General features: G+C 40.5%; 1 protein-coding gene across 1 annotated transcript in view; it reads right to left on the bottom strand.

Moving 5' to 3' along the window:
* Window positions 1-13,918, bottom strand: part of COPB2 (COPI coat complex subunit beta 2) — a 34,747-nt gene that overhangs the window by 13,125 nt on the left and 7,704 nt on the right. Inside the window, exons 2-9 of the mRNA XM_062214030.1 lie at window positions 12,206-12,343; window positions 7,874-7,960; window positions 7,547-7,673; window positions 6,767-6,915; window positions 4,246-4,392; window positions 2,303-2,402; window positions 1,207-1,349; window positions 761-960 (exon numbers count right to left, since the gene is read on the bottom strand). Coding sequence (XP_062070014.1) covers window positions 761-960; window positions 1,207-1,349; window positions 2,303-2,402; window positions 4,246-4,392; window positions 6,767-6,915; window positions 7,547-7,673; window positions 7,874-7,960; window positions 12,206-12,343 — 1,091 coding nt within the window. The remainder of the gene's footprint in view (window positions 1-760; window positions 961-1,206; window positions 1,350-2,302; window positions 2,403-4,245; window positions 4,393-6,766; window positions 6,916-7,546; window positions 7,674-7,873; window positions 7,961-12,205; window positions 12,344-13,918) is intronic.

The raw sequence follows: 13,918 nt of genomic DNA, 5'->3' as shown, positions 1-13,918 counted from the left end.
ACTGTAACGGTCTCCTCTTATCAACAGAGGCGGCCGGGGATGGGAAGGTGAAAAGGGCTGGAGATGCAGAGGAATGGGATTCAGTTCTGCAGCTGCTCTCCGCCGAGCACCAAGATGCCCAGGACTTGGCTCACACCACACCGCAAGAAGGCACTGTCTTATTCTAAGACCCTCTTCATTTTAAAGTTGATCTTTCAAAGCAATGAAAATATATTAACTCAGTTTTTAATGACTTGCTAAATTTCTCAAGAGTACTTTAACATTTAAATGAGTAGATAATGCATAAACAAATTTTTTTTGTCAATACACATAAAACAACTCAAAATCAGCATTTAGAACACTGTAATGGCAAAATAAAAAGCTTACGGCAAAGAATATTTCAGGTATTAAGAGAAATATTCTTCTTAAAAGCAATGACTCAGAAAATTTTGATAAAGCACCCACTAAGTCTCAGGGTAAGGTAAGACCCTGGCCTCAAAAGAACACAGCATAACACACGAGAAGTAAGAGCAAGCAATACTACTTTACTCTTCCAGTCTGTGTGCTGCAGAACAGGGCCAAGAAGGCCCACGTTTTGCACGGCAGCTTGATCAAGCGGCAGGCCTGCTGCAGCTGTGCTGCGCATTACGAGGCTAGGGCACAGGCTCGGTGCAGAATGACCAGCGATGCCCACCGCAGGGCAGAAATGGAACAGGCTGTGGCTCCGCACACTGTGACCTCACACACACAAGCTCAGCGACAGACCTGAGCAATGGCTTACCGCCCATTGGGATTGTGCTGAATAGTCTGAGGGTATATCTCACAACTGCCCATATCCTTCACTGCCAGTGGCAGCCTTTCTCCATCTTTAATTTCAGCATCTCCCATTGCCTTTAGGTTTGCCTGCTGGACTTCTGAATGCTTGGCCCAAATGATCTTTCCATTGGCATCCATGGACATCGCAGGTTCCTCTCGACCAAGCTGAGGAATGACAAGTGGCTCTTAGCAATGAAAAGGAAACCAAGTGGAACCACAGCAAAATCAGACACTCTTTTCCCTGAACAGCAAGCTCTTTCCCTTCTTCCACCTTAAGTGTCCACTGTTTAAACTCTAGTGCTTGGTGACGGGTCAGTTTAATAAGACTGGTGACTTAGAACATGACAGTATTAAAATACAAGAAAAACAGCTTTGCCTAAGTCCATCTATTTAGAAAAATAGTCTGAATACCTTAACAATGATGCTCCCTTCGTCATAGCCCAGCGCGACACTGTTGGAGCCTCTCAGACTGGCCACACACCACACTCTCTCCATTCCGTAATTCAGCGTGCTCTCAAGCCGGTAGGTGCTTGAATGCCAAATGCGCACTGTCCCTATAAAGAACAGTGTGAATGTTCCCTTTTGATACAAACATCCACAAGTGTGTCAGCTGAATAAGCACATGAAGATCTTTTATTCAAACACAGAACACTTCCTCGCGGTTTAATGACAATGGTGGGGGGTGGGGGGGAAGGTGGCGGGGAGTCTATAGTCTTTGAATGATTTTCTAAATTAATGTAAACATAACAACAAACTTTCTGGGTGGGTGTCTGGTTAAGACACCGCACACTGGAGTGCCTGGGCTGAGCCCTGGCTCCGCTCCTGGTTCCTGCTTCCTTCTCAAGTGCGCCCTGGGAAGCAGCAGGTAGGTGTCGGCTCAGGTATCTGGGTCCTGTCACCCACACGGGAGACCCAGTCTGAGTTCCAGTCTCCTGGCTTCACAGTCCACCCCCGAGCCTTGGCTGTTGCAGGCATTTGGGAAGTGAACCAGCAGATGAGAGAGCTCTGCCTGTCTGCCTTTCAAGTAAATAAAAATCTTTAAAAATGTTTAAGAAACTAAGAAATATTACTTTAAGTGTTAAACAGGATATCCAGGATAGGTTGCTCATTCAGTATCTGGTGCTTTGTATACACAGGTGGTTTCTTCTCTCACCATAATCCTATGAAGTATATATGTGTGTTCTCATTTTATATTTTACCTAGACAACACATACATAAAGTGGGTGAGCCTGAACGTAAACCCAGGTCTGTCTAACTGAAACATGGGCTTTTTCAGTCTGTTTCTAGGCCATCTGGTATCCTCTTTAAGTAAAAGAATTAAAATCCATTAGAATAATGGTGACACCAATGCTAATAATGCCTCTAAGTCTTCTATAGCTTAAGTCTAATACTCTAATAAAAATATCTAAGTCCTTGGAAATTTCCAATTACAATGCAGAGACCCTGCCTGGTTTAAATATCCAAGAGATATTACAAGGATAGGAATACAGTTATACTTCTGACTTACCATCTTCTGAACCTGTAATGATGATTGGCAACTCTGGATGAAAACTGGCACAAGACACATTTTGGGCGTGACCCTCCAATGTCTGCACACATGTTTTATTCTGTAATCAAGACACAGAAATCATTTTTATTACTGAAAAACAAGTAACCTAGCCTTAATTTTTTGATGCATAGATGCCTTGTAAATGATAATTGCTGTGACAAGCTAATATCCATACAAGGGCTGGCACTGTGGTGTGCTGGATAAAGCCACTGACTGTAGTGTTGCCATCCCATATGGACACCGGTTCGAGTCCCGGCTGCTCCACTTCCATTCCAGCTCTCTGCTATGGCCTGGGAAAGCAGTGGAAGATGGCCCAAGTCCTTGGGCCCCTGCACCCATGTGGGAGACCTGGAAGAAGCTCCTAGCTCTTGGCTTCAGATCAGCCCGGCTTCGGATCGGCCCATCTCCAGCCACTGCAGCCATTTGGGGAGTGAACCAGTGGATGGAAGACCTCTCTCTCTTAACTCTGACTTCCAAATAAATTAATTAAAAAAATTTAATACAGAAATTTTTGAAATTTTTTTGTATACATGAATATTTTCTCTAAATATCTCACAGAACAAATCTCAAACTTAAAATATCTCAAACTTAAAGATGAAAAAAAACACAAAAATATCTAGATTTTCCACTGAATGTTATCTCCTCCAGTTCAAATAATAAATTTTCCCCTTAATACTCACACTTGGGCCCAGTGCTGTGGTGTAGCTGGTAAAGTCGCCATCTGCAGCGCTAGCATCCCATATGGTTGCTGTTCAAGTTCTGGCTGCTCCATTTCCTATCCAGCTCTCAGCTAACACACTTGGGAAATCAGTGGAAGATGACCAAGTCGTTGGGCCCCTTTACCCACATGGGAGACCTGGATGAAGCTCCTGGCTCCTAACTTCAGTCTTTCCTAGTTCTGGCCATTGTGGCCATTTGGGGAGTGAACCAGTGGATGGAAGACACACCCTCCCCCCTTTTTCTCTCTCTCTGTTTGCCTTTCCCTCTCTGCAACTCTTTCAAATAAATAAATCTTTAAAAAAAAATACTAGCACACAGCATCTGTGGACTAAGCAGACAATACTACTTTTAGCCTTTAATATTTGTATTACAGATTTAAGTATAAATGTGAGAAAGTTTCAAAGTAGAATGCTTTTTCTAGGCTTCATTTTGTTAGGTTATAGAAATTTTTAGTATAAGAAAAAAATAGAAATTTAAATATCAGAGATAAAAAGCATGGTAGTGAAGAGTTCCTAACTAGGTTTATAAGCATCCATGTGGTAAAATGGTGGTCATGACATTGTTGATTGATCTGCAAGTTTTCAAATATAAATGGAAACCTGCCTATGAGGATACTGGGTGAGGTATAAGTTAATATTAGAATGTTAAAATGTCTAATTCCTATTATTAAATAAAAAATAAACATGCTGACATTTTTGTTTTTAAAATCTTGAGAAAGGGGCTGGCATTGTGGCAAAGTGGGTGACCCCCCGTCTATAATAGCATCCCATATGGGTGCTGGTTTGAGTCCCAGCTGCTCCACTTCCAATACGGCTCCCTGCTGATGGCCTGGGAAAGCAGCAGAAGATTGCCTAAGTGCTTGGGGCCCTGTACCCATGTGGGAGACCTGGAAGAAGCTCCTGGCTTCAGCCTGGCCTAGCCTTGGCTGTTACAGCCCTCTGGGGAGTGAATCAGTGGATGGAAGATCTCTCTGTCTCTCCCTCAGTCTCTGTAACTCTTTCAAATAAATAAATAAAAATCCAAAGGGGAAAAAAAAAAACCTCAAGTGTTACATATTTGTGTTAGATACAGATACTGCGGCATTAGTTATTAGGTATGAACACAGTTCAACAACCCAGGTTTTAACTATCCTTTAAGCAACATATCTAACATGTGGCAAGTAAGTTATGAAAGCACTGTACCTGATAATCCCATATTTTAACAAGACGGTCGTCGGCACCTGAAATGAGGTACGGTTTGTCGCCACCGCTGTAGTAATCAATGCAGTTCACGCCTTTCTCGTGTCCCTCCAGCGTGAAGTTTGGTGATGAAGAGCCCAGCTGCCACACCTTCAGAGAGCAACAGCATCTGCCGGTCAGCACGGGGCCTGGCTCCCCGAAGGCAGCTCCAGCACACTTCCAACACGTTAGATAGACGCCAGAACCCAGAGAGAAAAGCCAAAGACTCCCCCTGTTCACTCTCCTGTCTCTGTTGCTTCTCACTTTATCTGCATTTCCAGGGCAGAATGACGAAGGAAAAAGCCAGTTTCCAGGCTCTAACCCTACAGATTCTGATCTAGTCAGTTCACAGTAAAGCCCAGGAACCCGGATGCTTTTAGACTTTGAGAAACACTACTTTAAGGACAGGAAAGGATTCTGATATAAAGCTAATGAAAATAGAGTTAGTAAGATGTATCAAAGGGGTAAGCTCATTGCTTAATTTAAAAATTTAAGTAGTCAAAAAATTATCACAGCTCAGGATGGAGCTTTGTCTTTACAAATATCTACTGCATACCCACCACATGGCAGGCTCTCTGAGGAATATGAAGATGTGTAAACAAACGTTTACCACTCACTGTATACAACAAACTCTACTAGAGTCAATGACAATTCTTATTCTCAAGATAAACTCAATTTAGTGAAGAAACCTTAAAACTAATTTCAAAGTTTCCAATCTATGACAAAACCAAGGACAACGCAACAAAAGGGGGGGAAAAGGATCAAAATCTCAAGATATTCAGATACTTAACATTTTACATAAAAGAAAAACAAATAAAAACGTTACACAGATATTAAGCAAAAATTAATGTGAGGGCAGGCATTGTGGTACAGGGGGTTAAGACATCCTCTTCCCAAACCCCCAGTAATATCAGCATCCCACATGAGCATAGGTTCGAGTCCTAGCTGCTCCACTTTCAATCCAGCTCACAGCTAATGCACCTGGGACAGCATCAGCAAGTGGCCCAATTGATTAGGCCCCTGCCACCCATGTTGGAGACAAATGGTGTTCCAGGCTCCTGGTTTTGGTCTGGCCCAGCTCTAGCCATTGTGGCCATTTGGGGAGTGAATCAGTGAAGGAAGATCTCTCTCTAACTATGCCTTTCAAATAAATCTTTAACCAAAGAAAGTTAATGGGACCAGAACTGTGGCACAGTGATTAAAGCCGCCACCTGCAGTGCCAGTATCCCACATGGGCACTGGTTTGAGTCCCAGCTGCTCCACTTCCAATCCAGCTCTCTGCTATGGCCTGGGAAAGCAGTGGAGGATGGCTCAAATCCTTGGGCCCCTGCACTTGTGTGGAGACCTGGAAGAAGCTCCTGGCTTCTGTCTTCAAATCTGCCCAGCCGTGGCAGCCATTTGGGGGGAGAACCAGCAGAGAGAAGACTCTCTCTTTCTTTCCCTGCCTCTGCCTCTCTGTAGCTCTGCCTTTCAAATAAATAACACATAAATAAATCTTTAAAACAAAAAAAAGTTAATGTGATTTAAAATCTATCCATATAGACATACTTTAATTATTATAACAGAAAAAAAATATAACTTCATTCACTGTCACATGTATTAAGTACCCAGTACAAGCAAGGCATTGTATTGTTACTGGAGATCTGTGTTGGGAAAGGTAACACATGGTTTCTTTCCCAAACACCAAAATTTCAGGGGATAAACACTTCCAAAACCAAATTAATTATAACTTAATGTGAAAAGGCCATAACAGGTGCAAAAAGCAATGGCAGGAATGAGAGGAACAACACTGGCTCTGTGCATGGGTGATGTGGATGTCTGAGGAAAGCTATGTGTGCTAAGACTTAGAAGCTGGTGGTTCTCCTCAGGAAAACACCAAGAGGGGAACAAAGAGCGCAGGCAGAGGGAACAGCTGGATAAAGTAAGGTTCTGAGAACACAATGGCAGCTCTAGAGGATGGTGAGTAGGCACATTAGCCCAGACTAATCTTGAAAATCCTTATATCCCACAGGAAGGTATCTGGACTTTGTCCTTAGATTTGGAACTTGCCAATGGAATCTTATGTTTAGGTAACTACCAGTTACCTGGTAGCTGGCAGTTTCTACACAGAAATGAAGTAAGAAAGAGAACTGAGACAGAATTTAAATACAAAATATATATAGAGGTCAAAAACCCATACGCTAAAATGAAAGCAGAGTAGTAACCTAGGGAAAAAAAAAAAACCAGCATTTTCCATATTCTGAGTTTCCCAGGCTAAAAAATTTTTACCACCTGTCACTTTCACAGAAATTCTTCATTAAGGTCCATGAGTTGCCACAGTACTTTTCTAAATAGAAAGTGTCCTTCTGGGTCAAAATGAGGAGTCCTATTTCGACTTAAAAATGAAGTTTTGAGAGAAACTTCTAAGACAGGAGAAACTTTCTGGCCAGCCTGTAGTAGAACTATTTCACTAAATAATAACTGACCCAAAGAGAGGACACCTTACCTTGATGGTCCTGTCCAAAGACGCACTGGCAAACTGATTGTTATCTTTGGGGTTAATCACAATCTGCATAACATAATGAGTGTGTCCTTCAAACACTTGTGAGCAAGACCATTTTTTATCCCAATCCCAGAGCTTGATAAGCATGTCATCTAGGACAAAAGAAAGTCTCACATTAATTACATATTTTTTCCATGTCAGAACTAATACACAGAGGCTTTATGTTTTTTAAGGGAGCAAACGGAAATCATACTTTGCATGACTTACAGAAACAATCAAAACTGAACAGATTTTTCAAAATTCTTATTTATCTTAAAAACACTTAACTTTCTATGGAATAATACAGATAAAACAGCCTATAACAAATACAAACATTTTGTGAAAAAATTTTAAGAAAACCTCAATGGGTTTTAAAGACTGACAAAAGAACAATACAAGTTTGACTGGAATCAAAGTGTGACTGAATAATAAGAGTAAAGATTGCTGAGAGAACAAGCATTTGCTCTTATAATACAAGACTGGCTTTAAAAAGTTTTGAATTACTCAATTTTTAATGTAAAAGCATTACAAAGAGCTGTTACCAAGTCAGTGCTACTTGTTTTAATTGCTGTCCAAAAGGTTCACTCTCTCATACTCAATACCAAGGAGCAAAACAGCTTATGATTATGGCAATCTGCCTAAAACTCACTCATGAACAGGTAAATGAATTTTCTTTTCCACAGATGTTTAAACAAAGAACAAATTCTCCAAAGAGATGCACATGACCAAGAGATCATTTCTTACCACTGCTAGTTAGAATGAAGGGCTGGGTTGGATGGACAGCAATACAGCGAATGTAGTCTGAATGTGCTTCAAACATATGAACTCTCTCCAGAGTATTGTAATTGAACACTCTAATCTGCATGTCATCCTAGAAATGGAAATTTATAACTGTCATCCCTGTTACGAATTAAACTGCATGAAAAAACTATATTATAGGCTCAAGGAATAAAGCTCATGCTTCCAAACACTGCATTAATCAACAAAAAGAATTCGAATCACAGTGCTGCAATTAATTTACACAATCACTGACCAATTCAGAAAATGGGATTAGAAATTCATATTACTTACCGCTCCTGTCACAACCCAATTCTTCCTTGCAACAAACTTTGCAGCTCGAACAGGAAGATCACACACTTCAAATGTCTTCACCAGTGTCTTTAAAATTTAACAAGAATACATAACTGAATCATATGAAAATAACTGAAAAACCTATTCTATTTAAAAAAAAAAAAAAACTAGGTCACTTCTAATTTTAAAATATTCTCAGACTAAAATATGAAAATTCGGCATTCTAATAAAAATGGCCAATAGTCATCTTTTAATACTTGTAAAGGGTAAGAGAAAGTAAACGTCTAGAATATGGTATTCCAGACCCCCTGTGCCACGCCTTCCCTCCCTCTCCAACCTCAGCCTTGGCTTACTTCCCTGCTCACCTCTGCTCTTGTTCCCTTGCCTGGAAAATCTACCCGTGGACACACAGACCCCTTTCACGACACAGCACCTCATAATAATGTGTGTAATTTCAATCTTCCCCATTAAGTTCTCTAAGGACAGAAATCTTATTCAGCACTGTGTACCCAGAAGCTAGCATAGTGGCTGGCATACTCTAGTGTATTTGCTGAATGAATTAGCTCTTAGTTTCTTTTAAATTTAAACCCTTAGAAGGGACTCATAAATAGGTGTAATTCTTTTGTACATTTCAGCAATATGCTTTCATGTAAGTGCTATTTCTTTCTTCTTAGTAAGTATAAAACATGACATCATGGTTAGGTAATGGTTTGGGTATCCCTAAAAGGGCCACATACTAGGGCCAGCGCTGTGGTCCAGTGGGTTAACACCCTGGCCTGAAGTGCCAGTATCCCATTTGGGCACTGGTTCGAGACCCGGCTGCTCCACTTCCAATCCGGCTCTCTGCTATGGCCTGGGAAAGCAGTGGAAGATGGTCCAAGTCCTTGGGCCCCTGACCCACATGGGAGACCCAGAAGAAGTTCCTGGCTTTGGATTGGCACAGCTCCGGCCATTGCGGCCAACTGGGGAGTGAACCAACGGATAGAAGACCGACTGACCTCCCTCCCTCCCTCTCTCTCTCTGCCTCTCACTCTCTCTGCCTCTCCTCTCTCTGTGTAACTCTTTCAAATAAATAAATAAATCTTTTTAAAAAAATAAAAAAAAAAAAAACCCACAAAGGGCCACATACTGAAGGTTTGGTCCTTAACATTTTATGTAAATGGTTAATGGATTAAAGGTAGAGACTTGAGCCAATTACAGTGTCTGGGAGGTGTGGGCTTCCTGGGAGGTCTTCAGTCACTGGGAGCTTGCTCTCAGGCCAGTTGGTTTTCTAAGCTGAGTGAGGCTCAGTGGTTCTCTCCCTGCCTTCTGACTTGCCGTGTAGACTTCCTCTTCGCATGCTTTGCCACTGCCAACTTCCACCCTCATCAGACACCAGACTAAGGGGGCTGCCCAGATGGAATGTGAGCCTCCAAAACCGCAAGCCAAAATGAACAGTCTTCCTCGGTAGCACCTCACAGGTATTGAATTATTTATATACCTTTAACATTTTATTTATTTATTTTTATTTGTTTGAAAGCAAAGAGACAGAGATGGAGAACAAGAGATCTTTCATCTGCTGGTTCGCTCCCCAACTGCTTGAAATAGCTGGGGTTGGCTAGGCTGAAGCCAGGAGCCCAGAACTCAGTCTGGGTCTCCCATGTGGGTGGCAGTGAGCCAAGTACTTGAACCCTTCCCCACTGCCTCACGGGGTCCACATAAGCAGAAATTGAAAATGTAAGTAAAACCAGGAGTTAAATCTGGGCATTCCATGGGGGATACGGACACACCAAGGGAAGCCTTAACTGTTGTGCCAAATGCCCACTCCTCTGATAGTTTAGTTATAGAAAGGAAAAGCTGATTAATTTACAAGGTGAGCCAGATGTCCTTTCAAGGTGCTCAGAATGGAATTATGTACATACGATGAAGGCAGAAAACTACAAGAATCTCCTGGAAAGAGCAGAGATCAATGTGCCTTTTTTCTCTTGCACTTTGATGCCTGCTCTTCAAAATTCTGCAAAATCAAACTACCCTTTCTCAATCCCTCTTTCTGTACCAGACAGCAACAATGATATATCTAAGGAACATAAGAATATTACTTAATGATTAACCATGTGCAAAAAAAAAAAAAAAAAAAGAACAGGGACTGATTCACAATCACTATAAGTCAGACTCCAAAGACCCCACAAAGTCTGAATGAAAGAGGACATCAGCCATAACTTGTACAGCCACAACCAGCGGAATGTGGGACTAACACCGAGAGCAGACAAAACAGGTAATCTACGATACGGCAGAAAAACAAATCTAGGGAACCAACAAATCTAGGGAACACTCATGGTTCAGTACCACTCTAGGTACAGTGGCTGGCAAGGATGACATGAAAAATAGTCTTCACATTTTGAGAGCTACAGAAGAGGAAGAGCTACCCATTCAATGCAACGAATACCCAACGTAAGTTAGGAAAACAATGACTAATATCTGTGTGTTACTTTAGAGATCTCATATACAATTTTATCTACTTTTATTTGATCTTCTTGATAATCCTGTGATGGAAAGGATGGCAAAAATATCATCTTCATTTTAGATAAACAGAGACTCAGCACGGCTAAAAGGCTCGCCAATGTAATTTAATCTGCAGGTTGGCACTGAATCCTAAAATGATGTGTTTCTTTTTAAATCATTGTATCCACTACTTCACAGAGTATATAGTAGCTATTTATTTGAAATTCAAAGCATATTTGACCTGACTTCAGAAGGCTTTTCCACTCTCAAGATTTTTGCTCTGATAATACATGGGTTGCAAATAACTTCTATGGGGGTGGGGGTGGGAGGAGAAGCAGGTATAACCACAGATACACTGATCATTCAACAAAGACTTGCTGAGTATCCACCATGTGCCTGACACCAGGCCAGGCAGTGCCTATGCACTGGAGCACCAGTGGGAAATAAGACTAGGATACATCACTGTCCGCACAGAACCTTCAGTCTTGGAGGAAGGAAGGAAATCACACACAACATTACCAATGAGATTAATTACCAAAGGGGACTCATCCAGGGGCACAGAAGGGTCTAAATGAGAAAAACAAAGCAAAATGGACGGATAACTCAGGTAAATTAGACGTATACTACGGTAAAGTCCAAAGAAAGAGAAGAGTACACCTGGGTTTTAGAACACACAAGCGTGAAAGGACAAAGCTGAGAGGTAAATGGAGCTGAAACAAGGACTCCGACATATGTTAAGCGTAAGATAAGTTTTGAACATCTGGATGGAGAAACAGATGTCCCCTCTCCCTAAGAAAGCACCAGTTAGTACGCGTATTATCTGTACCAAAATCAAAATGAATTCTTAATATGAAGATCTGAAGTTGCACAACACAGAAATTCTGAACTAGTGATAAACGGCATTGTTATTAGTTCAACAAATAATTACTGAATATTTACTAAGTGTGAAGTAATGTTATAGGCATTGGGATACAGCAAAGAACAAAACGTTGGTAAGTAGGACATGTCACTGAAGGGGTCTTGGTTTAGTGGGCAGTCATCACTGTTTTGTTATAATGAGTGTTTCTAGGTTCACTTCTGACCCTGGTTCTCTATTTTTGTCACTTCCAATTATTCACATGTGAATTTCATCAGGACTTTAAGAACTTAACCTCAGCTGCTGAGTATAATTATGATGGAAGCATAACACCTGTGTGATACAATACTATTTTTGCACTTTGAAAGAAAAATGTTAGATTGTATAGGAAGACTAGAAAACAGGACAAACTAATTTGAAGAACATTTATTTAGGTAAAAGAGAATGAGTCAAGCATTAGGGCAGATAGTTTGTAAGATACATCCTTCCATATGTGTAATTAAAAGTTGACTAAAACTATTTCTCTGACATAATCTATAGCTATAATCTATAAAATATATGGCTGGTTGAAAATTATCTCCACATCATAACATGGAACATTTGAGGAAAAAAATAAATAAAATTTAAAAGTCTCATTCTTGTCAAATTAGTCATATAATGGAAAGTCATATAATGGAAAATAACATTAACTATTAAATACATAATCTAGAACAAGTGACCTACAGATAAGCCTCTGTTCCCTAAATTTCAAAGAGCTAATACTGCCTAAATCACAGTCACTGTATTTAAATATCATATATAAAATGCCCAGAGTGGTTTCTTCCAAAAGATACACCCTCATAATGGTATTTTCTATTTAAAGTACTTTGTACCAGTTTACTTGAGAAAGCAGCATGCATACGGCTGCTAGACGCTGTAATGGTATTTTTCTCTTTAATTATAAACACAGACTAATGCAGCACTTTATTTCTAATAAAGTCCTTAAAAATTCCTACCTGTGTTTCATGATTCCAAACGCAGACACTGCCATTGTAAAGACTTGCCAACATCCATGGCTCTGTAGGATGCAAATCCACACTCTTAACGCGATCAGATCTAGCAGTTAGCTTTCTCTTGATATCAAGTCGCAGAGGCTGAGAAACAATATTTAAAAAATTAAACTGCTAAGCCAAACAAAACTTATTTGAGATTTCAACTACAAACACTGTATGAACATTCTTACAAAACAATTGGTTTACTTTCTTATTAAATTGCTGACAGTTTCAAATCTATAGCACCTACTTGTTCATTCATGTGTATAAAAACTTACAACACTTTAAACTATATTTAAGTTTACAGCAGTGGTTCTCAAACATTTTGGTCTCAGGACCCCTTTCCACTCATAAGATTTTTTGAGGACACAAAAATAACTTTTGTTTTTGTGGATAAGTATCTGTTGATATTTACTATGTTAAGAATTAAAACCAAGACACTAAAATATTTATATATTTTCAATTTAAAATAAACCCATTACAACATGCTAACATTTTTATAAAGTCAAAAAAATAGTAGCAATGTTTTATATTTTTGCAAAACACCTGAAATTTTGACTTAATAGAGGATAATTAGCTTCTCATATCTGCTCTTGCCTTCAGTATGTTGTGAGCTGTTGTTCTGGTTGACACATAACAAAAAGAAAACTAAAGCCAGTTGCACACAGATATGTAGCTGGAATGACAGTAGCATTTTAACAGTTTTTCAAATAACAGAATATTTTTCTTTGCCATCATACTAAAATTGGTTAAGTTGTAGCTTCTTAATAGTTACTTGCAATGTAGAACCTAAAATCATATCATAACCTAAAATCATAACAATTTATATTGTTATATTGAAATCCATTGGTCTACTCTGTATCTTGCCAGTATCTTTTCATTCATGCAAGGATTTTGTAACATCACGCACTGCACTTAGGAAATCACTAGTCTGCTGAATTATACAGATCTTCCAAGTGTTCCCTATACTGCACCGAAAGATCGCATTTGGTGGCCCAGGAGGTTAAGCCACTATTGCTGCTTAACATTCCACATCAGGGATTGAGTTTTTCCTCTGCCTCCAATCCAGCTTCATGCTAATGTACCTGGGAAGTAACAGATGATTTCCCAAGTACTGGGTTCCCATCACATATTTGGGAGACCTGAATGGAGTTCTGCGTTCCTGGCTTTGGCCTGGTCCAGCCCTGGCTGTTGGGGCACTTGGGGAGTGAATCAGCTGATGGAAGTATTATATTTCAAACCCTAAACCCCTCTGTCACTCTGCCTTTCAAACAAATAAAACCTTTTTAAAAATGACTAATAAATGGGCCGGCGCCATGGCTCACTAGGTTAACCCTACGCTTGCAGCGCTGGTACCTGGGGTTCTAGTCCCGGTTGGGGCGCCGGATTCTGTCCCAGTTGCTCCTCCTCCAGTCCAGCTCTCTGCTGTGGCCCAGGAAGGCAGTGGAGGATGGCCCAAGTCCCTGGGCCCTGCACCCGCATGGGAGACCAGGAGGAAGCACCTAGCTCCTGGCTTTGGATTGGCACAGCGCGCCGGCCATAGCGGCCATTTGGGCGGGGTGAATAAATGGAAGGAAGACCTTTCTCTCTGTCTCTAACTCTGCCTGTCAAAAAAAAAAAAAAAAAAAAAAAAGACTAATAAATGTCTAACAAAATTATTTTTTAAACAGAGATCAT

This window comes from Lepus europaeus, chromosome 2, assembly GCF_033115175.1.
Source record: "Lepus europaeus isolate LE1 chromosome 2, mLepTim1.pri, whole genome shotgun sequence".
Taxonomy (NCBI): Eukaryota; Metazoa; Chordata; class Mammalia; order Lagomorpha; family Leporidae; genus Lepus; species Lepus europaeus.
Note: the sequence above shows the minus strand (reverse complement) of the source record. Positions and strands in the feature narration are given on the sequence as shown.